Source organism: Eucalyptus grandis, chromosome 3 (assembly GCF_016545825.1).
Source record: "Eucalyptus grandis isolate ANBG69807.140 chromosome 3, ASM1654582v1, whole genome shotgun sequence".
In the NCBI taxonomy this organism is placed as follows: Eukaryota; Viridiplantae; Streptophyta; class Magnoliopsida; order Myrtales; family Myrtaceae; genus Eucalyptus; species Eucalyptus grandis.
Genome location: NC_052614.1, coordinates 7,556,875 through 7,584,872, shown reverse-complemented (window position 1 = coordinate 7,584,872; position 27,998 = coordinate 7,556,875). Strand labels below are relative to the sequence as shown.

Below are 27,998 nucleotides of genomic sequence, written 5' to 3'. Positions count from 1 at the left end.
TAGTTTGGTTTTTTTTTTTTTTTTTGTGTTTTGATTTTTAACTAACATAAAATTGCTCCAGCAAAACGAAATTAATGTAAAACCGGGAGTCTACTCTGAAGAAGAAAAGATCTGAGGGATACAGAGAAGAAAAATCACCTCTATATTTTAAATTTTTAAAAGCTGATGAGCAAGTCATCCGGCTATCAGCAAATAATTTTGTGGCTATGGTGGGTCTGTTACTGGCAATAAAAGTAACGGACGGTTACCCTCTCATTTCCCATGATAGGGGGACTTTCCAGTTGGGGAAGAAAAAAAGTATGCCAGTCGTAATAAGGCCAACAAAAGATGGAAAAATACTAACCTTAATGAACTACCAATTACGACTAATTAAGAAAAATAAAATCATCAATGGATAATTACTGGCGACAACATCCCCAACTTACGAAGTGTAAAGAAATGTAATTATTTTTATTAAAACAGTACGAACAATAAGTGCAATATTATTGTGAGGAGTTTAGCCAGTTTACCACAGCTTTAGGTCAATTAGCGAGTGTTATATCACTTGTGATGGTTTGAGATAATTTACTACGAGATGGTGTAAGAAGGGAGTATGTCTGAGGGAGAGAGTTTTGAGCGAGAGAGACGAATCCAGATCTGAGACAGAGCGAGTGAGCCTCAGCCTCGCACGAGCCCTGGCCGGCGACCTCTCTCGGACGACGTCCTTGAGCCGAACTCGATGAGCCCCCTTTTTAGTGCCCTACCGTGGCCATGTTTTTTGGGCGCGCCAGGCCGGAGCTCGCGGCCATTTGGCTTACGCGAACTCCGGACCCCGACCGACCTCCATCTAGCTGCTGCGTGAGCCGTCATTCCTCCGGTGAGGGTCTCGGCTTAGGTTTGAGTCCCGATGAGGCCAAAAACCTCCCCTTTTTGTGGCGTGCCCCAACTGCTCGATGATATGACCGAACGAGATCCAGTTGTTGTGCCTTTTGTTTTGGCCGTCCTCGGGCCGTCGCAAGTCGTGAGAGGCTCAGCCGAGCCATGGTCGGCCACGGTGGATGGTCGGGCGGAGGCCGAGCCTCGGCCTAGCCGTGCAAGGCGACGCAGTGACGTGCGCGCGTCGCGGTGGAGGAATGGGGGCGCGAATCGGGTCATTCGGGTCGGGCGTGAGATCCGGCTGGGTTTTAGGGTTGGTTTCTCGGGTTGGGCTCGGCTGCGATAATGGACCGGCTTTGGTTATTAAAATTGTGGGCTGGGTTTTGTTTTATTTTTCTTGGGTTAAGAATGTTGCCGGACTGGGCTCATTCACCGAGCCGCACCAGCCTAGGTCCCGGTTCAGCCTCGACCCGGTTCGAATCCGGACATCCGACCCGGTCCCTATTTTCAATTAAAAATAATAATAAATATTTAATATTTCAAAAATAATAAACAAATGAAAAATTCGATTTTTTTTTTTTTTCGGAAACTAGCAAAAGGCTTTAAAAATAAATTTTGAGTGGTTTTCTTCCAAAAAATGCATTAAAAAAATCAAACCTCAATGTTTAAATAAGATTAAATTTGAAAATGCATTAATTGATTAACTAGTGTAATCAAGTCCCGATCCTAATTTCTCTAATTGCGCGAGAGTAAAATGTTTGTCTCAACATTTTATTTGTTTTATAATCGACTCATTGTAAATCGATTAATAACGACTTTTAAATGAAAATGACTTGCATGTTAAAAACTTATATCACAAGTCGTGAATTGGTGAGCTAAGGAAAGACAGACCGATTTAAACTTGGCAAGCCAGCCTTCGACCACTTGCATGAGGCTTCGAGAGTTCACAATAGTCAAGTCCACGTTTTCACATATGTCCATATTAGTAAGAAAATGAGAGGAATGATGTTTGACGTATCTCTAATTTTTCAGCGAAATTACTTTAGAGAACTTTAGTCTTTGATCTTAGCATCGTGTGTAAAATATCTCGTAGTGGTTGAGCAAAGAACATCAACGTAATTAAGACGAGGGCAATTTACGAGGACTTTAAAAAGTTTAAAATTCAATTCAACACAATAACAAACTTACGGGGAGATTGGTAGGTTTCTTCTTAATTCCCAAGAACCAATTGTAGTGAGTATCCCCAAACTCTCATTTTAGAGCGCCAAACATGGACCCCGAGCTCTACAAATTTTACTCTTGCGCAACCAAAAAAATTAGGATTGGGGATTTGAAAATGACTGACAGATTAAAAATTCGGACCAAAAGTCGTAATTTTGTGGGTTTGGAAAAGCCCAAACTGAACTTACACTTAACAAGCCATTAGTCTCCAAGCACCCGTGGGAGACTTCAGAGAGGTGACAATCAAGTCCACGCTCACAAGTTTGTATTTGTAAGAAAATGAGAGGAATGATGTTTGACATATCTCTAGTTTTTTGGCGAAATTACTTTAAAGAACTTTAGTCTTTGTGTAACATCCGCGATTTCCAACTCCGTGAGAAATAACTATGAGTCTGGTGTGCCAATGGTAAAAATCAGCCATGGATCGATTGGCTCAATTAGAAGGGTAACCAAGGGATTAATCTTGTTCTGATCAAAGAATCAACCATGGATTGATCGAGGAATCGACCTCACATGCATCCGCCCCTCACTAAGCCACTCTTTCCAGCTTTCTTGAGGTTCATTAAGGTAAGTAGAATTCATAACTCTTGGTTAGGGTGATAGCCTACATCATCAAGTTTAGTTGTATACACACTTGTACTTAGTTTTATGCATATTGATTGATTGCTCATGTGTTTATATTCCTAAGCTGAATCGCGCTCTGGGTCATGAACGACTCTCGCTCGGCCTTAGACTGGCAATGAGGCATGTTAGTTCAAGCCTTGAATCATGTTGCTCGGACTTGACTACACTCTCATTCGAGCTTAATTTGTGTACATGTTAATGTTCAGTTTCCTCATGCCTTTGTATGTAAGTAGAATATCTAATTCTTGACTAAGATGATAACCTATGTCGTTGAGTTTCGCTGTGTGCTCACCCGTATAAACCATGATTATGTCGTGATGTTCTTTTATATGGTTTGCTCATGTTTATTTGTTTGAGTGTGTTCACGCTCCGGGACAAAGTCGAGTTTCGCTCGACTTGGAATTGACGTTAAGTCGTGATGGCCTAAGTTCGCAAGACCTTGGATCAATATTGATGCATGTTGGTTCTAAATCTTGTGTGGCGTAGGGATCGCCTAGGGCTGCGAGGCCTTGGATCGACATTGAGGTGTACCGGATCCTTGTTTGGCACAAGGATCGCCCAAACCCACAAGTTCTTGGTACGGCATTAAGATATGTCGGTTCCAAGTCTTGCTTGGTGCAGAGATCGACCTTATGTGCTCAGTTCAAGCCATGGACCAAGAATTGTGCCGAACATGTTATATTATATGATATTGAGGGTCATGGCACACATTATTGAATGAGCACGCCCTCAACCCTTATGTGCGTTGGCTAAGATGAAAGAATAAAAAAAATGGCTTATGCAAGGCACTGTGTGTAATCACCTAATGAAAGATAAGAACTGTCGTCACTTGAGGTGGCGACGATGCCCCCACACCAACGGGATGCCTCGTTAATGAAAACAAGATGCCCCCACATCAATGGGATACTTAGGTTAAGCCCGAAAGCCTCGGGAAGCTAGCTCCAAAAAGCCTCGATCGAGCTGAGATACCCTAGTCAAGCCAAGAAGCCCAACATGAAGCTAGAAGCCTCGGTCGAGTGGAGATACCCTAGTCAAGCAAGGAAGCCCAACTACAGGAAGCCCAGCATGAAGCTAAAAGCCTCGGTCAAGCCAAGATGCCTTGGTCAAGCTCGAAGCTTGACATGAAGCTAGAAGCCTCGATCGAGCCAAGAGGGCCTGGTTGAGCTATGAAAAAGTTAAATGAATCTTTTATGTGTGCCAGTATATGCATATGTAAGATATATTTGATGTATTTAATGAAAAGTCGAAGGTAAGCATGCATTGAAGTATGGCGTGATGGACACATGTATGTAGTTGATGTGTAGCAATGAATTTGTTGTTGATCTACCATTGACATTGTATTGTGAGTGATGTGTCTGCTAGATTTTGATGATGCGATGTCCCTATAGTAGAGAATTAGGGTTTTTACTTACGGAGTTTCCCACCTCACTCCGTTATCTTCTAGACTTGTAGGCATGGAAATCTCCCCTCAGTTTGGGGAACTATTGTCACGCTAGAGGAGATAAGAATTCCCCTAGCCTATGTAGATACTTTTAGTATAATGTAAAAAGGAAAAAATGGCCTGTAGAGAAAGGGCTTGTAAATATACTATTATAATCTAAAGTAGCGCGCTTCATCCGTGGTGTTATCCCCGATTTCTAGCTGTTGTTTATCAAGGAGAATACTTGTACATGTTTTTGCATGTGCATATTAAACAGATAAAAGAAATGAGATGGCAACGAGTCTGGGATGTCGCAATGATGACCCCCACGACCGCGAGTTAGGTTGTTACACTTTGATCTTAGCCAATCACATCTAAGATCTTTTGTAAAATATCTCGTGGTGGTTGAGTGAAGAACATCGGCATAATTAAGATTGAGGCCAATTTATGAGGACTTTAAAAAATTTAAAATTCAATTTAACACAACAACAAACTTAAAGGAGAGATTGCAAGTTTCTTCTTAATTCCTAAGAACTAGTTGCAGTGAGTATCCCTGTTGACACCTAAATTTTGGCGACCCGTTTAGTCATTTATTGTATTAAAAAATTAGGGGTTAATATTTTTTTTTTTGGTGACCCAGGGAACCCCGCACAGCCGACAGCTGCGTAAGTAAACCCTGGGGAGGCACGTAGGAAACCACCACCCACGTACCCCAAGTATGTCGCCAATGATCCGCCTGCCTCCCTGCAACTTGCGTTGCAAGGGCTTTAAACTCCAAACCTCCAGCATGGAAGTCATGGAGCCTACCAGCGGAGCCACCATGGCGGGTGGTATTAGGGGTTAATTTTATCCCTGAAATAATAGTTAATTGCATAGCATATAGTTTTAGGTGCATTTATTTTAATTTGCATTTACATTGGGCCGGTGACGGATGGGTTCGAATTAATGCTTCAGAAACTTTAATTTGATGAGTCAGGCTAAGCCCACGAAGAGAGCAAATTGGCCCAAGCCCGTATCCTTGGGGAAATTTTACGAATTTATCTTTGTGAGATTTCAATTCAGAAGCAAATATTGCGTTTGGAAAAGAAATTTTTGTGGATATGATTTTGGAAAATTAAAAAACCCTAATCCGTGGCCTATAAATAGATTAATATGCGTAGGGTTTTGGGGGGCCACACAATCGATACATACGGCCACAATTCTGAAAAGAGGACTTCGAATACACGGCACAAAGAGAGCTTTAGAGAGAAAAAGCCAAGAGGAGAAATCGTGGAGGCCAGCAAATCAGAATTTCAAAACACAGCCAAGAGAATACACGTGAATAGAGAGGAAGGAGAGGGAGGCTACGGTCAGTCATACATCCTCACGGCCACGCTTTCACCGATCTTCGTCGCCGCCGTCGATGTCCTTGCTGCCATCTGCTGTTGCCCAACGAAGCTGAGAAGCTATTGCCGTGCATCAGTGTGATTCGTAAGTGACACGTGAAAGAACAGGGAGGGTACACAGGCGGAGGATTGGATCTAAGAATAAAAAATTCACGATTTCTCAACGTGGAGAGATAGAGAGAAACCCAAGATCTGGCACGGCTCCCAGACCGTGACTTGTCTACGGAATTCAGCAGTCGGTGGGGGTTTCCTTCAGTCCCTGTTCCTCGCTCAGCAGTGGTCCCGGTGCCGTGCGGCTTTCCTAGCTGCGCCCAAGCTCTACATCCAGGGCGCCCGGTGATTTCCAGAGTCTATAATGAGCAGCCAATGCAGGTTTTGTATTCTTGGTTGAATTTTCGCAGGTTTTTCGGTGAACACAGCAGTCCACCGATCCAGTTATTTTGCTTTCGTTTGAATTCTTATTAGTGCAGGTCTTTCTTGACCGAATCGAGTCACCGCCCCGACAATCCCATTGAATCTCCGAGCAATATTTGTCCTTCGGCAAACCCGATGAGCCGTTGCCATCCTTTCCTCGAGCTTTCACCGCCATCAACCAGCTCACGAAGCCATGCCAGGGAAGTTGCTGTCTTGCTCTTGTGACTCCATATTGCTGGCACCACTCAATGACGGGTTGCTCGTCGCACCATCACAACACTTACGGCAAGAAAGCTAACCCACCTGTCGCGACCTCCCCGAAGCGGGTTGGACCACCTAAGGGTTCGGCTAATGGATTGTTAAGCCTAGACTTAACTCGGGCTCTCCCAAGCCCATACCAATTCGCGACTTAGATTCGAGTTCTTAACATGCAAATGATTTTCAATTAGGAGTCGCCACTAATCTATTTTTGGTGGGTCGATTAGAAACCCAAGTAAAGTAATGGGAAAATTACTTCACTCCGATGAACCAGAGATTAAGTGAGTTCGGGGACTTGATTACGTTAGATTTCTCTAACGCCCTTTTGGTACCTTTCTCTTTTTATTTTCGAAAAAAAATGTTTTGCAGGCAGCTTGAATTGATTTTAAATTTATTTCCCTAACATGTGAGGTGATTATCCAGGTGTGCAAACCATCAATCTAACACCCAAGAAAGCGATGAATAAATTGTAGGACTTACCTCATAACAACGAAAGCATCTGCAAGGTTAAATCAGAATTCACATCAACAATCCTAGATATGATTTCTAATTAACACGCAATTTCTTCTTTTTGGTTTTCACTTTTATTTTATTTTATGAAAATCATGCTTTATGCAATGCATACTACTAATTTAACATGAAATAATATGACATGATAATATGGCCTAAACTATATGATGCAAATGCGATGTTTTTGTGTTTTCTTAATAAGCATGCAATCTATCCTAGAAAATAAAACTAATTTATTCTAAGAGACATTTTTTTTTATATTATTTTTCATGAAATTCGGAATTAGAAAAATGTGAAAATTATCTATCTAAATTAAAATATCATCAAATTTATATTAGGAATGAGGTTAAACCAAATCCTAATTTAAACTAGAATGTTACCCTAATTTAGAAATTCCTAACTAAAATGCAATCTATCTAAAAAATTTCTTAAATTAAAAAAACTATTATCTAGAATTAAACTTATGAAATTTTACCCTAAAATGCAATGATATGCAAAGAGTGCCAAAATTCTAATTTTTTTTTTTTTTTTTTATGTTTTTGTATTAATTTCGAAATTAAAAAATTGCCAAGTACTTAAACATGAAACCTAGGTTAAAACTAGCAACCTAAATTGATCGATTTGATTTTTTTTTTTTTATATTCGAAATAAAATTCCTATTCTTAATATGCAAACCATAAAACATGAAATAAACCTAATTCTAACCTACAAGGAATGCAAATGCAATTTTTTTTTGTATTTTTGAGTTAAACAAAACAATTAAAAGATACCAAATCCTCCATGGTTGTTTCGCTAATAAAATCAATAAATTGATCTTAAGCCTTAAAGATCAAAATATCGATTTTATTTCGCATGATTAATTATTTCATCTAAAGCCTTATAGATGAAATAAAAAAATCATTGTGCGGTTGCCAATTAGGTGGTACGTCGGGGATTTTCAAACATGCATCAAGAACTAATTCAAATAAAGAAACGAAAACATAAAATAACATAACATAAAAAAATGAAATATTAAAGATAAAATAACATAAAATAAAATAGATCTACCTAATAAAATAAACCTACCTAGTTTGAACTTTTTCCAAATTTGCCTTAATGGGTGGTGTTTTATGGACCACGATGGAGACTCAGACCACGGCTGGGATGGCTGTTCTTTGCGACGAGCAACCGTGGGTGGTGGGCGCGGTCGTCGGAGCTCCAGCGAAGGGCGGCAAGCTTGGAGCGGGCAGCGGCTGCTGTGGTGGCGTCGTTCAGAAGGGGACGGCGGTTGGCGATGCTAGGCGGACTCGAGCGGTTGCTGCAACGGCGTGCAGCGGTGTCGGGCAGAGGAAAGCGAGGCAGCAAGGGCGGAGCAGCTTGGGGCATTGGGGCGGAAGTGCAGGCGCGGGTAGAGACGGTGGCTTCACGGGCTGCTAGTGTCGCGAGGGACTGAGCGGCGATGGAGAGCAATGGCGTCGGGCAGCGGCAGCTTCACAGACGGACGGGATGAGGGACAACAGGAGCGGCGTCGTGGCTGGGTCGCAGGCGTGCAGAGGCGCGGTTGCGAGTGCAGGTATTCGGGACGGTGCTACTGGTGTTTGAGCGAAGAGCAGCGTAGGCGCGAGCTGCTGGGCGTCGACTGGGTGGAGCGGCTTGGGTTGCAGCGTCAGGTTGCTGGTCTTCAGCTCCGGGCAGCGTCGGCGTGGGCTCTGAACGCTGGGTCGCCGGTGGGAGCGTGGTGGAGCAGAGGCGGAGGCGTGGCGGTGTTCGCACGGGGGTGACCAGCGTCGCACAGCAGGGGTCGGATTGCTGCACGATTGAGCAGACACAAGGAGCAGACCCACGGAAGGCTACGGGATTGGGCTGCAGGTCACGGTGGTGGGTGAACTGCTGGTGCTCGCGGCTGCGGAAGTGCTGCTTGCAGAAGCAGCGGTGGCGGGCGGAGACGGTGGCGCGCTCGGAGACGAACGGGGGCTCAACTGCTGCAGGTTACGGGCAGAGCAGAAGCAGCGGTAGAGTCGCTCGGGCGTGCGGTGGCTCGGCCTTCGGTCCTGGCAGCAGTGACGGCGGAGGAGCGGTGGAGCGAGCGCGGACGCGGGCTGCAGAAACCGGCGGAAAATCCAGCGAAGGAGAAGAACAGTGGGCGCTTCTCCTTCGCACGTCCCTTCCCCGTCTCTGTACTCTCTCTCTCTCTCTCTGCACTTTCAGTGTACCTTTTTTTTTTTTTTTTCTGTTTTTAGCTTCACCTTTTTGTTCTTTTTATTTTTTTCTGACAAACTCTCTCTCTCTCACGTCTCACTCTCTTCTGCTTTTTCTCTTTTTTTTAATCTCCTTCCCCGACTTCATCTTTTCTTCTTTCTCTCTGACGAGAGTCTCTCCCCTTTTTTCTCTCAACTCATGTGTCTCCCACAGGCTCTCTTTTAATAGCTCTAATGAATTTTCTGGTTCTTCTCCCAGCCCCCTTTTGCGTGGCTTCCCCTTTGCGTATTTATAGGGTTCTTGAAGTCCAACTGACTTTAGTGTGAATGCAGGTAATTTTTCCTTGTTGTTCACGTCGGTTGCTTTTTTCAAATATGGTGGCTACCCATCTGCTTTTCAGCAGGGATAATATTAAAGAAATGTTGGTCCATCTTCTTGCGGGAGAATTTTCACGTCCCCATTAATGCGTGCATGTGCAGGCATTAATGAGAGGGGAGAAAATGCACGTTCATGGATACGGCTACTTGTCCCTCTCTTCTATAGGATAGCCGCAACTTTTGACTTGTCTTGCTTATTATTGGCTTCCTCCTTCAACAAATTTCTGGTTTACTTCTCCTGACAACCCACACTTGAGAGAGAGAGCATATTATATAATATTATATCTTGCTTCTCTGAGGATTCCTCTAGAATCCGCACGTTCGCCGAATTTGTGCGTGCATGCGCATGCATTAATGAGGGAGAGACAACGGACGTGCAAGAACTTCCTTCCTCTTCTTGACTTTCGCTCTTTTGCGTGCTCAGACCAGTGGAGAGAGACCATCTTGTTGTGCATGTAATCGACTGCGAGCCGCCGCGTCTTGTTGCCTTTTAGTATCGATGCAAATGCAACTACATGAAAATGCAAATTTACTATTTTTTTTTAGGGGTTAAAATTAATCCCTAAATTTTCATGCAATTAATTATTAAATGATTAGTCAAAATTTAGGTGTCAACAGCTGCCCCTCTTTGAAGGTGAGCTCGCAGAAAGTTGCATTGCATTCAAAGATAACATGATACCTAAATTTTGATCATGAACATGCAATGGATGATACTTTGCGGGACTATTTTTTTTTGTTTTTGTTTTTGTTTTTTTTTTTTTTTTTTTTTAAAAATGCAATTTATATGATGCATGGAAATGCTAATGAAAATGATAAAGGAACTTACCTGGAATAACTTACCTTCGAGTAACTCAAGATAGATTGGTGTGACATGTCCGGACCCGTACCATTCTACGGTCCCAGAATAGTAACATGGCCAAAAGACTGCTTTCCCAGGAATACCATTCTACGGTGAGATAGCATTGCTTGGTTGTGTCTAGGATACCTACCATTCACACTCGTCTAAACATGGATTAATTTTCCAGGACCTGTACCATTCTACGGTCGCCTGAATGAGGAAATAGATGTTGTCTAGGACCCGTACCATTCTACGGTCGCCTAAACGGGGATTTATCTTCCAGGACCCGCACCATTCTACGAAAAAGATCTGAATAGATTTGTCTAGGACCTTAACCATTCTACGGTCACCTAAACGGGAAAAGTTTTGAGACATAAACATCAATGTTAGGTGAGAGATGTCAAGAATTTGGGAACTTAACCAATAGACACTCAATGTTAGGTGAGATGAATATTGGATTAAGAGGGTTCGAAATACCTAGATCCAGACTAAGGTATAACAAAAAAGATCAGAAAGCATTCATATCCAGAATGAAATGCTTAATGAACAGTTTTGAGACATCCAAATCCAGACTGAGATGTCAAAAATTTTGGAAACTTAACCAATAGACACTCAATGTTAGGTGAGATGAATATTGGATTAAGAAGATTCGAAATACCTAGATCCAGACTAAGGTATAACGAAAAAGATTGAAAAACATTCACATCCAAAGTGAAATGCTTAATGAAGAGTTTTGAGACATCCAGATCCAAACTGAGATGTCAAGAATTTTGGGACTTAACCAATAGACACTCAATGTTAGGTGAGATGAATATTGGATTAAGAAGATTCGAAATACCTAGATCCGGACTAAGGTATAATGAAAAGATCGAAAAACATTCACATCCAAAGTGAAATGTTTAACAACAAGAGTTTCGAGACATCCAGATCCGGATCGAGATGTCAAGAATTTTGGAACTTAACCAATAGACACTCAATGTTAGGTGAGATGAATATTGGATTAAGAAGATTCAAAATACCTAGATCCGGACTAAGGTATAACGAAAAAAAAGATCGAAAAACATTCACATCCAAAGTGAAATGTTTAACGACAAGAGTTTCGAGACATCCAGATCCAGGCATCGAGATGTCAAGAATTTTGGGACTTAACCAATAGACACTCAATGTTAGGTGAGATGAATATTGGATTAAGAAGATTCGAAATACCTAGATCCAGACTAAGGTATAACGAAAAGATCGAAAAACATTCACATCCAGTGAAATGTTTTGACAAAGTTTTGAGACATATATCAAGAATTTGGGAATACCTAAGACAAACCAGGGATATTTGTGAAGGTCACTTACCTCTTGGTAGAAAGAAGTTTTGGAACATCGAGGATGTACTTCAAATATTCATGGAGGCTTCTGAAAGGCAACATAAATGTCAGGAGCTCTTGGGTCTTCAAGGAAACATTACCTGTCAGACATGATTAGAGCAAAAATACATGCATTCGCCAAAGAAGTAAGCAATTCAGCACACTCGAAAGTCCACTGAAGCTTTTATCCATTCAATCAAGATTTATGCATGATGGTTTGACCATATTTGCACCACCAAACTTCCACTGGGGAGAATCATTGTTTATGGATTTTCAAGAATACCAAATGAGAGACTTTCAGTTAGAAAGGACTTTCACTCACTCTCATAAAGAAGGCTATTTTGTCCCAACCATTAATGTGGGATCACAGGAATTAATCCATCTTACCTTCATCATGTCAATAAGGGTTCGAGTATTCTCGCAAATGGTACGACCTTGTCAATCTAAGAGGTCTTTATCAAGACTGTAATGGAGGCTCGGTCAATGGCTCAACAAAGAGGGGCTCTTCGAGTCAAGGCTAATGAAAGAACAATACTCCGCAATCATCTTCGGGTTTACAAGTCAAGGAACCTGCGAAATGAGATAGAAATGGTCCTGCTCGCACTTCTTCGAGCGATGCTTTTAAGCATGTGAATTCCTACGTTAATTTCGGTGCCCTAATCTGAAGAGACTTTGTAAGGGACGTAACGTAGGTTGAGTTCATGGGTTGAGAAGTGAATGGATCATTAGGCTCAAAATGTGTATAGGGGGATGAGAATTGGTGATCATCTTGGCATTTTCACTGGTCTTCTTCTTCACTGTTGGGATTTTCCTCATAGGTACTATAAAAACTTGGCATTTGAGTTCTTTGAGTACCACTCCATTGGGAATACACCATTTTACAATTGATAATCATTTATCTTGACTCTTTCTTTCATTTTCTATGGGCATTGGCCTTGCTTTTACCAGGCACACTGCTTTTTCATGCCCCTTTTTGTTGTTGTTTTTTTTTTTTTTTTTTTTTTAATAACCACGTAATGCTTTAACATTTGGGTTCTTGAGGAGTTTTCATTTTTTGTTGGCACTCGGGATTCTGCTACTTGAACATTTGCCTTTTGCCTTGCCCTAGTGTGGGGGATGATCACCAATTGGGTTTAAACGAAACGAATTTACAGGCTCAAGGGGCTACGCAATGGATAAAGTGTGTTGGATAGAGAAAGAACTGCTCTTCATCATCCTAAGGCACTTAAATTACCGTATGAATTCAATGTAATAGCAATACCTGAAGATTGATGCAAGTGAGAGCAAGAATATTCCTATCAATTTCCTCACCTCATGATGTCGTCTTACCTCTAGCTTGCCCCAATGTGGGGTGGTTCTTGACAGGGGTAATTTAAAAATTATTCACGTGAGTGGGCTCAAAAGGGTTTAAACAATGGATGATCACGTAGTGTTTGGGATAGAGAATGACTCGCCTCTCATCATTTCGATCATCGTACCTTTTGCGAGAAAACTCTTTACCTTAGAAACATGGAATTTCCTACACTCATCTCACCAGTATATGAACAAGGGACTGTGTATAGGATAAGGCTTGCCTTTCATCATCCTGACATGTCTCATTTAGCATGTTCAATTCATTCCACATCATTCATTAACTTGATCGATGGTGACAATCCTCAGTGGAATTGGTAATTAAACAGGTAAAACTATCACGCAAAATTCTCCTTTGAAAGGTCACAAGTACTTCATGAACTCATCAGCTTTGAACACAAAGAGTTTACAGCTCAAAAAGAAAGAAAGGATTGGTAAAAAAAAAATGTTTTTTTTTTTTTTGTGTGGCAAACTTGTTGCCATTTCCAGGGATCGAACCCTGGTCGTTCCCGGACCCTTTCATTCCCCATGCCACCAGGCCGAGGTGCTGGTGGTGTCCTCAGGGCGTTTCCTTTTTTTATTTAATTGAACTGACACTGGGTCAACATGTCTAATATACCAAATCAAATGAATTCAATATGTGTATGGAACAGGGCCTACTTCTCATCTCATTCAATCCATTCCCACACAATTCAATGAAGAAATGAGTACCTTCAATTCACAACAAATTCTTTCAAGGGTAATACTTCTTCACAGCATCGGAGTTAACAAGATTAGAAAATTCACAACCATCCATTTCTGTAAGGATTAAGGCACCTCCAGGGAGTACCCTCTTCACCATATACGGGCCGCTATAATTTGGAGCAAATTTGCCTCCAGGATCAGGAAAAATTGGCAACACCTTTCTTAGAACTAGATCATTCACTTCGAAGTGTCTCGGCCGTACCTTCCGATTGAAAGACTTGGCTACTCTTTGTTGATATGTCTGACCATGGCAAAGAGCTTTTAACCTTTTCTCATCAATCGATTCAACCGCTCGAACCTTTGTTGTGTCCATTCCGCCTCGGACAATTCCACTTGGGATAAGACTCTCAAAGAGGGGATTTCTACTTCCACAGGCAAGACCGCCTCCATGCCATAAACTAAGGAGAAAGGGGTTGCCCCGGTGGATGTTCGGATCGATGTCCAATACGCCATTAGAGCAAAGGGTAACCTGTCATGCCAATCTCGATAATTCTCGGCTGTCTTAGCCAGGATCTTCTTAATGTTCTTATTAGCTGCCTCAACAGCTCCATTCATTTGTGGGCGGTATGGTGATGAATTCAAATGCTTAATTTTGAACTTACTGAACAACTCATCAATGAACTTGTTATTCAGATTTGTCCCATTGTCAGTGACAATCGCTTCGGGGACGCCATAACGGGCGATTATGTCACGCCTAATAAACTTCACAACATTTCGGGATGTGACATTAGCATATGATGCGGCTTCAATCCACTTTGAAAAATAATCTATTGCCACCAATATGAATCGATGCCCATTTGAAGCTTTGGGATTTATTGGGCCAATCGCATCGATCCCCACATTGAGAAAGGCCATGGCTCGATAGCTGGTGTAACTCCGTTGGAGGAACATTTATTTTATCTCCATGAATTTGGCAACGATGGCAACTTCTAACATGCTGTATGGAGTCACTTTCCAGTGCAAGCCAATAGTAACCTAGTCTCATGATCTTCTTGGCCAACATGTGCCCATTCATGTGTGGGCCACAAACTCCTTCGTGCACTTCTTGCATGATTTGGGTGGCTTCTGCTTCATCTACGCATCTCAATAAAACTGAATCATAAGATCTCTTATATAAATTCTTACCACTGACAAAGAACTTTGAGGCCATCTTCATTATGTATTTTTTATCGGCTGGAGTGATCCCTTCAGGAAATTCCTGTTTTTGGATATAGCTCATGATGTCGCAATACCATGGCTTCTCATCAAGCTCTTTATTCACGGCCATGCAATAAGAAGGTTTGGCTAGAACCTCAATTTTCAAAGGTTCAACTTCCAAACCATTAGTAACTTGCAACATAGATGACAACGTTGCCAAGGCATCGGCGAACTGATTATGAGATCTAGCCAAGTAGTCAAATGAGATTTCATCGAACTCCTTCACCAACTCTTCGAGGTACTTATGATACGGTAGTAATTTGGCATCCCTGGTCTTCCATTCACCTACGGTTTGGAGTATGATCAGTGCAGAATCTCCATATACTTTCAATTTGGCCACTCCCGTTTCAATTGCGGCCTAAAGTCCGAGAATACAAGCTTCATATTCAGCAATATTGTTAGTGCATGGGAATATTAATTTCGCGGCTACTGGGTGATGCTGTCCGTCTAGGGATATTATACGCCCAGTGCAGAGAACCGGACAAGTTCACGGCTCCATCAAAGAACATAGACCATGCATCTTCATTTATGGCCAAAATACGATCATCCAAAGGACAATCATCATCATTCAAGATTCTAGGATTCTCAGCCAATATATCAGCAATTACTCGGCCTTTAACTGATTTTTGTGGCATGAACTGCACGTCGAATTCCGAAATCAAGACCTGCCATTTGGCTAGCTTACCCACCAAAGCTGGTTGATGAAATAAATACTTGATGGGATCGTTCTCAGTCATGAGAAACGTTTGGTAATGCAAGGTATACTGTCGTAGTCTATGCAATACCCATACTAACGCAGCACAAGTTTTTTCAGCATCAAAATATTTTAGCTCTAAGACAGTGAACTTTTTACTGAGATAATAAATGGCTCGTTCCTTCTGATCCACGGGACTTTTCTGAGCTAACATCGCGCCAAGTGACTCACTATGGATTGTGAGGTACAGAATCAAAGGATGCCCTGATATTGGTGGGACAAGAACTGGGGGATTCATCAAATATTGCTTCAGCTTATCGAACGCCTCTCGACATTCCTCATTCCACTCAACTTGTACGTTTTTCCTCAAGAGTTTGAAGAACGGCTTAGCGGTCTCAGAGAGTTGGGAAATGAATCGTGCAATGTAATTCAATCTCCCTAGGAGACTTCGGACCTCCTTCACTATTGACGGAGGTTGCAATTCACATATTGCCTTGGCTTTAGATGGGTCAATCTCGATCCCTTTACTACTCACCATAAACCCAAGTAATTTTCCTGATGCTGCCTCGAACACGCACTTGGTAGGGTTTAAACGGAGTTTGAATTCACGAAGCCGATCAAATAACTTCTTGAGGGTTTCAACATGACTTTTCCTAGGCCGGGTTTTTGCAATCATATCGTCAACATATACCTCGATTTCTTCATGCATCATGTCATGGAACAACGTAACCATGGCTCGTTGGTAAGTTACCCCCGCATTTTTAAGTCCGAATGGCATGACCTTATAATGAAAGTTCCCCACGGGGTAATAAATGCTGTCTTCTCTTTGTCTTCATCCTTCATTCTTATCTGGTTGTACCCGGAAAAACCATCCATGAAAGAGAATAATTCAAATCCGGGTAGTACTATCCACGAGAACATCGATATGTGGCAATGGGAAGTCATCCTTTGGGCTGGCCTTATTCAGATCCCGATAATCAACACACACTCGGACTCGACCGTCTTTCTTCATGACCGGTACTATGTTGGCCACCCACTCAGGGTATTGCGAGACTTCGATGAACCCCACTTTGAGAAGTTTCATTACCTCCTCTTCTATCTTCTTCGAGAGCTCCGGTTTAGTCCTCTAAAGCTTCGCTTTAGGGCACTTTGGACGTATGATCTAAACCCGGATTAGTGGGCAAACAATGTTCCACAATTGATGGATCTAAACCTCATCTTTGAGAAGATTTGGCATATCAGCATATGTCCAGGTGCAAAGATATCCCGATATTTTTGTACTTCAATGGAGTCACCATTGGAGTCGGGTGCTCGGCCTCATGGCATTTGGGAAGATTTGCCCCAAGGGTTTTTATCTCTTTGGGATCCTTGGCATCACTCAAAATTTTATTTTATTTTAGGTTGATAGTGACGGTTTGTTCGGAAGTGAGAACTTTGGGTTTTTCATGTTGCTTCCAACTTTGTTGTACTTCAATGGAGTCACCATTGGGCTCAAAATAAAACTTGTAATTGTCATCATATGTCATCGCTACATTGGCATTGGATTGGACCATTTTCACCTCAAACTTGATATGCAAAATACGATAAGCAAACCCTAGAAAACATCAAATCCTAAAAGTGATAAGTTCCCACGCGGGGAGTGCAGAAAAGTAAACGTGTTACTCTTGTGGGCTAGCACCCATTTCCTCCAATGGTTCTTTGTTAATGGCACCTATAACGAGATCATCAAATAGGCTCGTGATCCCTTCCATCCCATTATCGGGATCCTCTGTCTTTGAAGTTGTCGGGTCATCCATGCTACTCCATCCATCGGGCACGATACCTCGGGTGGGGGTCACTCCTCCTTCATCATGCATCATTATAGCAGGGCCGGGGAATGTCTCGCGGATATCGAGGAGTAATGAGTTTTTCCTCTCTTGTTTGTGTCCTCCACCTTTTCCATGGTACCCTAATCCGGCGGAACGAGACCTTCGAGGGGCTTCAATAGGATTCCGGATACCCTGCTCTCTTTTACCAAGTCCACGGCCAGGAATAAAGCGATTTCCAACCATCACTCTTGCTACCATAACTGCTGCATTCGACACATTAGGGATAGGTGCTGTCGATCCTCGAGATGCATGAATAGTGGATACGAGCTCAAATGATTGGTAGCTCGACTCCTCTTTACGTTCCGGCTCGACATAGGGGATGGCCGTCTCATGATAAATCCGGTGATCTTCTTCGCCATGAACAGTGACTAGCTTTCCTTTGACAACAAATTTCACGCTTTGGTGGAGACCTGATGGCACAGCTCATGCAGTATGAATCCAGGGACGACCTAATAGGAAATTGAATGTTGTAGGGATGTCCATTACCTGGAAAAGGACGTTGAACATCACCGGCCCTATTTGCAGATCAAGGTGGGTCTCCCCTATCACCTCCTTTCTCGTACCATCAAAAGCTCGGACGGAGGTATTTGCAGCATTTATTTTTGAAGGATCTATTTTAAGGCGGTGAAGAGTTGCCAATGGACAAATATTCAAGGCAGAGCCATTATCAATGAGTACTCGAGCCACATGGGAAACCTTGCACTTGACGGATATATATAACGCCTTAGTATGTCCCCTCCCCTCAAGAGGGAATTCTTCATCAGAAAAGGCTATTAAATCCTTAAGAAGAATCGACCCTACAAATTCCTCCAACCTGTTTACCTCGATCGTCTCTGGTACACGAACTTCGCTCAAAACCTTCATTAGAGACTTTTGATGTGTGGGAGACGTTTACAAGAGTTCAAGTAAAGAGATTTGAGAAGGCAATTTCCACAACTGGTCGACCACGTTATACTCACTTGCTTTGATTATAGCCAGAAATTCTTTAGCCTCTTCATCAGTAACTGGCTTTGCAGGTTGGGTATTAGCTTGAGCATAGGTCCGACCATACCTTGTAATTAGGTCAACATCTAGCCCGTATGACCAGGGAACTGCTTTGTTATCCGTGTACTCATACAACTGGGCATCTCAATAATTATTTCTTCATGGTTGAAGGCACTTCCACTATTAGTCCTTCATGGTCGGAGGCGTCCTCAAGTGGGGGCATGTCCTCGATCAATGGATCAGTTCACTCTTTTCAGCACTTAGCTTAGCAAATTCCTTCTCCCAATCAATGATGACTTCGGAGATAGTTGACACTATTCCAGCTTGGTCAGCATACACGATCATGCCGGCCTTAACCATTTCTTGAACCCTTTCCTTCATGGTAGGCAAGGGAGGATTCTCATCTGTTGGATAGTAACCAACTCTAACTAATCCGCTATAGATATCTTTTGAGACACCTTCAAGTTCATCTTTTTGCCAGCATTGAACTCAAAATTGCATTCACGTTTCCACGATGTTCCGGCAACGGATTCTTCTTGACATTTGGTTGGGTGGTACGGAAAGAAAATGCCTTAGTATCCAATAAATTTTGGATCTTGTGCTTCAAAGTCAAACATTCATCAATTGAATGGCCGACCTCTCCCATATGATACTCACATTTTATGGAGGGATCATAGTTGGAGAATTTTTCAGCATTGGGTCGCTTTGGTTCATGGGAGATCAATCCCTTCTTTTGGAGTATCGGCAGGACTTGAGATAGAGGGTCAGGAAGAGGAGAGAACTGCCTTTTGGTGAATTGCCGCGGTGCAGGCACTCGGCCTCCATCTTGCTGATTCCCAGGGATACGAACCATCTGAGGCTTACTTGGGGCTGGTTGCGCATATGCAACATTGATTTCAGTGGCTGGTTCTTTATCTTTCTTCATGGTGAACCTTTTGCCTTGATGAGTCGGTTCATTGAACCATCCATCCCTTAGCCCCATCTCAATCTGTTCACCCTTTGGGATAAGTTGGTTGAAGTTCTCAACGTATGTGCTAGCCATTCCGGTTACGGAACTCATACGGGAGAGTCTTGACGAACAACTTCATCAACTCCTTGTTTGTAGGCTCAGGAGTGATTTGAGCTGCCAAGTTTCGCCACCTTACAGCATACTCCTTAAATGACTCACTTTTCTTCTTCTCCATCCGCTCAAGATCCTCTCGGGAAGGTGCAATGTCCATGTTGAACTTATACTGCTTTAGGAAAGCGTCAGCCACATCATTCCAGGTGTCGAGAAGGTTTACATTTTTCATTATGTACCAGTTGAGTGCGGGCCCAGTCAAGCTTGCATGAAACGATTGGATCATGAGAGGCTCGTTCTTGACGTATTGGGCCATGCGTACATGGTACATCTGCAAATGAGCTTTTGGGCAAGAAGTACCGTCGTATTTCTCGAACTCCGGCATCTTAAACTTCTTCGGCATTTTGACCTTCTCGTAAACCGACAAGTCAAACGGGAGCGAATTCCACGATTCTTGCAATTGTTTCAGTTTCTCTTCAAGTTTGGCGAAGCGTTCATCTTGCTCCGCCTTAGGGACATTGTCGGGTTTATCTTTTCGGCTGTGACAAATAGTGGGTCATCCTCCGGCTCGGGCATGTCGTCATCACCCATTTGGGCCTTGTTCGTCGCTTTGGGACTACTATCTCGGGGAGAGTGGATGCAAGAGTCGATTCACTTGGAGGGATTGCATTTGATCTGTCATAAGTTGCATAGAGGTGAGCAACTGCTGGAGTTGGTTTTCCATGGCGGTCATACGATCACGCATTTCGGTTTGGTCGGCCATTTTGCTCTTGATCGTATAATGATAGGCGAACGTAGAGGATCCGTTATCACCTAATTTGAAGAAATGAATACACGTAAGCATTTCGTATAAAACATGCCGGTCCATGACAAAAGTCTAACTACTTTTATTGATGAAACTGTTTGACATTGACAATGTAAAAACTCGAAAGGCCCTAAACAAAAAAAACTAATCAAGTAAAAGACTCAACTTCCTAAATATTAAGCTTAAAGTAAAAAGACTAAATAGATTCAAGCCACTTTATTTGGCCCCCGATCTATAAACAATCGGGAAGCCAACGCTCAACGTAATTGCCTCTTCTCCTTAGCGTCCTTCTTGGCTTGCTTTTCAAGTTCTTCAGTCTTCCTTTTGTGATGATTAAGCTCTGCTTGTCGAGTGGGCTTTTCAGTCACATCTGGCACTTTTGGAAGAAACTCGATTGGGATTTTATGCTGACGGATGTACCGAGCCGTGGCGTAGTAAGTCTTTTCCTTCCCCTCAAGCTCATCTTCAAGCAAACTCAATTTTTGTTCGTGACATGCGAGCCAAGCTTGTTCGATATAGCGAAGCTACTTTTTGTGATCATCATCCTTGGCAGTGAATCGGACTTGGAACAAACCCGACTTAAGAGGGGGTGGTAGATCCTGCACAACTCGATATTGACGGGCCACTCGGAGTGGGTAGTAGGAAGTGGCACCAGTGATCCCCAATAGCGGGATCGGCTCATCATCGCCATGAGAGAGACGTGCCTTGGAGACTTGGAACCATTTAGCATGCCATAGGAAAATCTTGGTATTCGGATTTTTCAATAATTTGACCCATTTTGAGAAAGAAAGATTTGGAGTTCGATCTTGATGATTTTTGAACACCTCGATGGGATGATGGGAATCAGCAAGATTAATAATTTTCATGCGAATATCAATCCTACTCATATGAGAAAAGAACCAGATTTGTAAAAGCTCAATTGGCGCACGAAAAGTTTTATCTTCATTTTCCTTAAATCGGGTGAGTGACAAGAATGTTTCAGCTAAAATAGTGTTGACAAAACTAATTCCGGCACATACTTGTTTGACCACCCATGTGATAGAAGGATTAATGGCGCCTTTACGAAGAGGAAAAACAATAAACCGGAAGAAGGCTAGAAGGAAAATCTTACTTTTTAAAAGAGTGTCAACATTAACAAATCTCTGATCTAGAAAGGAGAAAGGACATGCATGACAGTTATCTTTTAACACTCTTTTTATTTGATTCTTATCCATCCTAAGAAAGTCAGACAAAATTGATTCAGGTTCTAATCCAAGGGGTGGGTTTATTAATTCCAATTCCAAAGGTTTTCCTATGGCAATGATGTATTCCTCCAGAGTCAGAGTCAACTCGTGCTTACCAAATTTGAATGTTGATGTTTGAGGGCACCAGAAATGAGCAAGTGCTTGCATGACGCCGCTTTGGACATCGATATCAAGGAGGGGAACAAGGCGACCAAGTCTACTTTCCACATAGCTTTGACCATCATTGCCAAGACGATCCCACCATGATTTGAGTTCAACCTTTGGTGCAGGCATGAATCGAATGTCGAACCTTCCCATTGTTTATAGACCAAGACTCGACCAACCTAATGTCATGGACCGACCAAAGACATAATAAGGTAAGTAAATTGCAAGAGTAAAGGGTAGAGAACTTACTTTACCAGGCGATTAAAACAATCACATAGACAAGCGCATGAAAAGTGGGGTTCGATTTCTAACTAGGAAGGCTAAGCAAAGTGGAGTTAAAAGGGTAGGATGACTAGTCGCAGCCTCGCGTACTAAATCAAATCCTCTTAACCCCGGCTCAGTCAAGAATGATATCCCAATGCGGCGCAGTCTCGCGGGCAGAGGTAAACATTCCTAACACCAAGAAAGAAACTTTCGGGATTGAGTTGGGCAACCTCTACTACGCGGCCTCGCGGTTGAAGTCGTATCCAACTCAATACCATCCTAAGTGTCCTAGTGCGGCCCAGGTCCGGCGGCGGGTTGTGTGTGCAATAGTGTAGTGCTAGATGCAAGGCATGCATGGCAATTTATATCAAGCAACACTTCATAAGTGAAAGTAAACCATACATTCCTACACCTCTCTGCAAAACAAAGGTCAGCAAATACTTCCCCTTATACCTCCCATCCTGCAAGAACATTTAACACCTTAAATATTAGGGACGTACACAGGATCCTCGCTGCCAAACAAAAATATTTTTCAAATACAAGAGAAAATTGGCCTAAGTCCACTAAGAGTTTTAACTCAAGTCCCCAATGGAGTCGCCAAGCTATCGCGACCTCCCCGAAGCGGGTTGGACCACCTAAGGGTTCGGCTAATGGATTGTTAAGCCTAGACTTAACTCGGGCTATCCCAAGCCCATACCAATTCGCGACTTAGGTTCGAGTTCTTAACATGCAAATGATTTTCAATTAGGAGTCGCCACTAATCTATTTTTGGTGGGTCGATTAGAAACCCAAGTAAAGTAATGGGAAAATTACTTCACTCCTATGAACCAGAGATTAAATGAGTTCGGGGACTTGGTTACGTTAGATTTCTCTAACGCCATTTCGGTACCTTTCTCTTTTTATTTTCGAAAAAAAATGTTTTGCAGGCAGCTTGAATTGATTTTAAATCTATTTCCCTAACATGTGAGGTGATTATGCAGGTGCGCAAACCATCAATCTAACACCCAAGAAAGCGATGAATAAATTACAGGACTTACCTCATAACAACGAAAGCATTTGCAAGGTTAAATCATAATTCAAATCAACAATCCTAGATATGATTTCTAATTAACACGCAATTTCTTCTTTTTGGTTTTCACTTTTTATTTATTTATGAAAATCATGCTTTATGCAATGCATACTACTAATTTAACATGAAATAATATGACATGATAATATGGCCTAAACTATATGATGCAAATGCGATGTTTTTGTGTTTTCTTAATAAGCATGCAATCTATCCTAGAAAATAAAACTAATTTATTCTAAGACATCTTTTTTTTTTTTTTTATATTATTTCATGAAATTCGGAATTAGAAAAATGTGAAAATTATCTATCTAAATTAAAATATCATCAAATTTATATTAGGAATGAGGTTAAACCAAATCCTAATTTAAACTAGAATGTTACCCTAATTTAGAAATTCCTAACTAAAATGCAATCTATCTAAAAAATTTCTTAAATTAAAAAACTATTATCTAGAATTAAACTTATGAAATTTTACCCTAAAATGCAATGATATGCAAAGAGTGCCAAAATTCTAAATTTTTATATGTTTTTGTATTAATTTCGAAATTAAAAAATTGCCAAGTACTTAAACATGAAACCTAGGTTAAAACTAGCAACCTAAATTGATCGATTTGATTTTTTTTTATATTCGAAATAAAATTCCTATTCTTAATATGCAAACCATAAAACATGAAATAAAGCTAATTCTAACCTACAAGGAATGCAAATGCAAATTTTTTTTGTATTTTTGAGATAAACAAAACAATTAAAAGATACCAAATCCTCCATGGTTGTTTCGCTAATAAAATCAAAAAATTGATCTTAAGCCTTAAAGATCAAAATATCGATTTTATTCCCGCGTGATTAATTATTTCATCTAAAGCCTTATAGATGAAATAAAAAAAATCATTGTGCGGTTGCGAATTAGGTGGTACGTCAGGGACTTTCAAACATGCATCAAGAACTAATTCAAATAAAGAAACGAAAACATAAAATAACATAACATAAAAAAGCGAAATATTATAGATAAAATAACAAAAAATAAAATAGATCTACCTAATAAAATAAACCTACCTAGTTTGAACTTTTTCCAAATTTGCCTTAACGGGTGGTGTTTTATGGACCACGATGGAGACTCAGACCACGGCTGGGATGGTTATTCTGCTGCTGTGACGAGCGACCGTGGGCGGTGGGCGCGGTCGTCGGAGCTCCAGCGAAGGGCGGCAAGCTTGGAGCGGGCAGCGGCTGCTGTGGTGGCGTCGTTCGAAGGGGACGGCGGTTGGCGATGCTAGGCGGACTTGAGCGGTTGCTGCAACGGCGTGCAGCGGTGTCGGGCAGAGGAAAGCGAGGTAGCAAGGGCGGAGCAACTTGGGGCACCGGGGCGGAAGTGCAGGCGTGGGCAGAGACGGTGGCTTCACGGGCTCTGGTGTCGCTAGGGACGAGCGGCGATGGAGAGCAATGGCATCGGGCGTGGCAGCTTCACAGACGGACGGGATGAGGGACAGCAGGAGCGGCGTCGTGGCTGGGTCGCAGGCGTGCAGAGGCGCGGTTGCGAGTGCAGGTATTCGGGACAGTGCTGCTAGTGTTTGAGCGAAGAGTAGCGTAGGCGCGAGCTGCTAGGCGTCGGCTGGGTGGAGAGGCTTGGGTTGCAGCGTCAGGTTGCTGGTCTTCAGCTCCGGGCAGCGTCGGCGTGGGCTCTGGACGCTGGGTCGCCGGTGGGAGCGTGGTGGAGCAGAGGCGGAGGCGTGGCGGTGTTCGCACGGGGTGACCAGCGTCGCACACAGGGGTCGGATTGCTGCACGGCGAGCAGACACATGGGAGCAGACCCACGGAAGGCTACGGGACTGGGCTACAAGTCACGGTGGTGGGCGAACTGCTGGTGCTCGCGGCTGCGGAAGTGCTGCTTGCGAAGAAGCGGTGGCGGGCGGAGACGGTGGCGCGCTCGGAGACGAACGGGGGCTCAACTGCTGCAGGTTACGGGCAGAGTAGAAGCAGCGGTAGAGTCGCTCGGGCGTGCGGTGGCTCGGCCTTCGGTCCTGGCAGCAGTGACGGCGGAGGAGCGGTGGAGCGAGCACGGGCGCGGGCTGCAGAAACCGGCGGAAAATCCAGCGAAGGAGAAGAATAGTGGGCGCTTCTCCTTCGCACGTCCCTTCCCCGTCTCTGTACTCTCTCTCTCTCTCTGCACTTTCAGTGTACCTTTTTTCTGTTTTTAGCTTCACCTTTTTGTTCTTTTTATTTTTTCTGACAAACTCTCTGTCTCTCTCTCACGTCTCACTCTCTGCAGTCTCTCTCTTCTGCTTTTTCTCTTTTTTTAATCTCCTTCCCCTGACTTCATCTTTTCTTCTTTCTCTCTGACGAGAGTCTCTCTCCTTTTTTCTCTCAACTCATGTGTCTCCACACAGGCTCTCTTTTTTAATAGCTCTCAGGAACCTCTCCAGTGAATTTTCTCGTTCTTCTCCCAGCTCCCCCCTTTTGCGTGGCTTCCCCCTTTGCGTATTTATAGGGTTCTTGAAGTCCAACTGACTTTAGTGTGAATAGGAGGGGGCGGTAATTTTTCCTTGTTGTTCACGTCCGGTTGCTTTTTTCAAATATGGTGGCTACCCATCTGCTTTTCAGCAGGGATAATATTAAAGAAATGTTGGTCCATCTTCTTGCAGGAGAATTTTCACGTCCCCATTAATGCGTGCATGTGCAGGCATTAATGAGAGGGGAGAAAATGCACGTTCATGGATTCTTCTTTCTTCCTCCTGCTTGGGGCTTCTTATACGGCTACTTGTCCCTCTCTTCTATAGGATAGCCGCAACTTTTGACTTGTCTTGCTTATTATTGGCTTCCTCCTTCAACAAATTTCTGGTTTACTTCTCCTGACAACCCACACTTGAGAGAGAGAGCATATTATATAATATTATATCTTGCTTCTCTGAGGGTTCCTCTAGAATCCGTACGTTCGTCGAATTTGTGCGTGCATGCACATGCATTAATGAGGGAGAGACAACGGACGTGCAAGAACTTCCTTCATCTTTTTTTTTTACTTTTGCTCTTTTGCGTGCTCAGACCAATGGAGAGAGACCGTCTTTTTGTGCATGTAATCGATCACGAGCCGCTGCGTCTTGTTGCCTTTTAGTATCGATGCAAATGCGACTATATGAAAATGCAATTTTACTATTTTTTTTAGGGGTTAAAGGTTAATCCCTAAATTTTCATGCAATTAGTTATTAAATGATTAGTCAAAATTTAGGTGTCAACACCACCACATTTGAGTTTTTTCGTTGTTGCAGCTGGAAGTCCCCAGCCATGAATTCATCGTATGAGCACATCTTCAAAGATTGTGGGTTGTTTTGATTTTTGGCCGAAGCAGTGGAATTTGTCTCTTATTGAATGGTGAAATCTAGAGACTTAACCGTGAGTTCTTGAGAAAGAAGTATACGTGAGATTGAAGACAAAAAGGTAGTGACTTTAGAGCTCTCGGTGGAGATTATTTGGTCCGACTAAAAGACCAAATATTAATTCGCTATGATCTCCTTTGGCGAGCCACCTTATCGTGAGCGGTTCCCTCGCAAGTGCGTCGCATGAGCCGTCCGTGTGGGCAAATTCTAATTCGGAGGCATATCCATAAATTAGATTTTCCAGCTGAGGCACCGATGCCGAACCATCCTGTCCGTCCGTGAGTCGCAAGGACCTGAGCCTCACCGAGCATCACCATATCGCATCGCGAGTAGCTGTTCGAAATCCGAATCTGGAAATATATTCGGCAATTAGGTAAAAAATCTCACCTTGATTTAAACATCATATTGCCTAGATTGATGAGATTGATATCTAATTGGGTAAGAGGTGTAATATTCATTGGGATATATTTCCTAACTCGCAACCGCATATAATCTTTGATTCCATCTATAAGGCTTTAGATGGAATTATTGATTCCGCGGGAATCTTTGAAATTGATGTTTTGATCTTTAAGGCTTAAGATCAACCCATCGGTTTTATTTGCGAAATTTCAAGAATTTTGGATATTATTTCCTTATTCGCATTGATTGGATAATATATGATCTCGAGTGATTTGGTGCTTATCTTGCTTTAATTGCTTTATTTATCCCAAAAATGCACACACAAAAAAATTGCATTTGCATATCATGTAGATTATAATTGATTTCCTAGATAGAATTGCATGATAGAGTAGTTAGATTCTTTTCTAATTATATTAGAGTGCATGTTTAGATGGTATCTAGGTTAGATAATATCTTTGAATTAAATTGCACGTCGAGATAAATTTCTAAGTTAAGATAGGATTCGGATTAGTCTATTTCCTAACTTAAATTAGATAATATCTCACTTTAGTTAGATTTTTATTTTTAGTAATTTTAATTTCGAATTTTTATAAAAAAAATAATAAAAATACAAAAAATACAAAAATACAAAAATCATGCCCATGTCATCTAGAATTAGGTTCATGAAATGCACGTCATTTAGTGATTGTTGCTAGGCCTATTTAATTAGAAATTGCCCGTCATTGGATTAGGTCATTTAATAAATGTCGCGTGACATATTAGTTCACATATTAGATTGCATGTTGCATGTCATTTTAGTTAAAAAAATTTGTACGTTATTGCATTGCATTGCACGTAATTTTCTAGGCTTCATTTAAATAAGAGAAAATCTTGAAAAAATGAGTGATTGCGTGTTAATTAGAAATCATATCTAGGGTTATCGATGTGAATTCTGATCTAACATTGCAGATGCTTTCGGTGCCATAAGGTAAGTCTTGCAATTTATTCACGGCTTTTTTCTGGGTGTTAAAGTGATGGTTTGCGCACCCGCATGGTCACCTCACATGTTAGGAAAATAGATTTAAAATCAATCTAAACTGCCTGCAAAACATTTTTGAAAATAAAAGAATGGTACCGAAAGGGCATTAGAGAAATCTAGTGTAACCAAGTCCCCGTACCCATAGTCTCTGGTTTGTAGGAGTAAAGTAAAACTCCCGTTACTTTACTTGGGTTTCTAATCGACCCACAAAAATAGATTAGTGGCAACTCCTAGATAAAATCTATCTGCATGTTAAGAATTTAAACCTTAAGTCGCGAATTGGTATGGGCTTGGGAGAGCCCGAGTTAAGTCTAGGCTTAATAATCCATTAGCCAAACCCAAGGTGGATCACCTCCGA

General features: G+C 42.2%; 1 protein-coding gene across 1 annotated transcript; it reads right to left on the bottom strand.

Annotated features, from left to right (window-relative positions):
* Positions 1-8,157: 8,157 nt before the first annotated feature.
* Positions 8,158-16,153, bottom strand: LOC120291608. The gene is made up of 3 exons (XM_039309261.1): positions 15,218-16,153; positions 14,655-15,084; positions 8,158-8,648 (listed from the first exon to the last, which is right to left on the bottom strand). Exons 1-3 carry the CDS (start codon positions 16,151-16,153, stop codon positions 8,158-8,160), a joined length of 1,857 nt encoding a protein of 618 aa, XP_039165195.1.
* Between the last annotated feature and the right edge of the window lie 11,845 nt (positions 16,154-27,998).

Bases quoted from the DNA above. Each gene is read 5' to 3' on its own strand.
- LOC120291608 (XM_039309261.1), bottom strand. From the start codon at position 16,153: ATGGTTACGTTGTTCCATGACATGATGCATGAAGAAATCGAGGTATAT. The intron at 15,085-15,217 runs GTGAACTTGTCC...CTCGGACTTTAG, and splicing joins CTATGTTCTTTGATGGAGCC to GCCGCAATTGAAACGGGAGT. The intron at 8,649-14,654 runs GTAAGAATTTAT...CGTAACCTGCAG, and splicing joins CTCAAAGTTCTTTGTCAGTG to CAGTTGAGCCCCCGTTCGTC.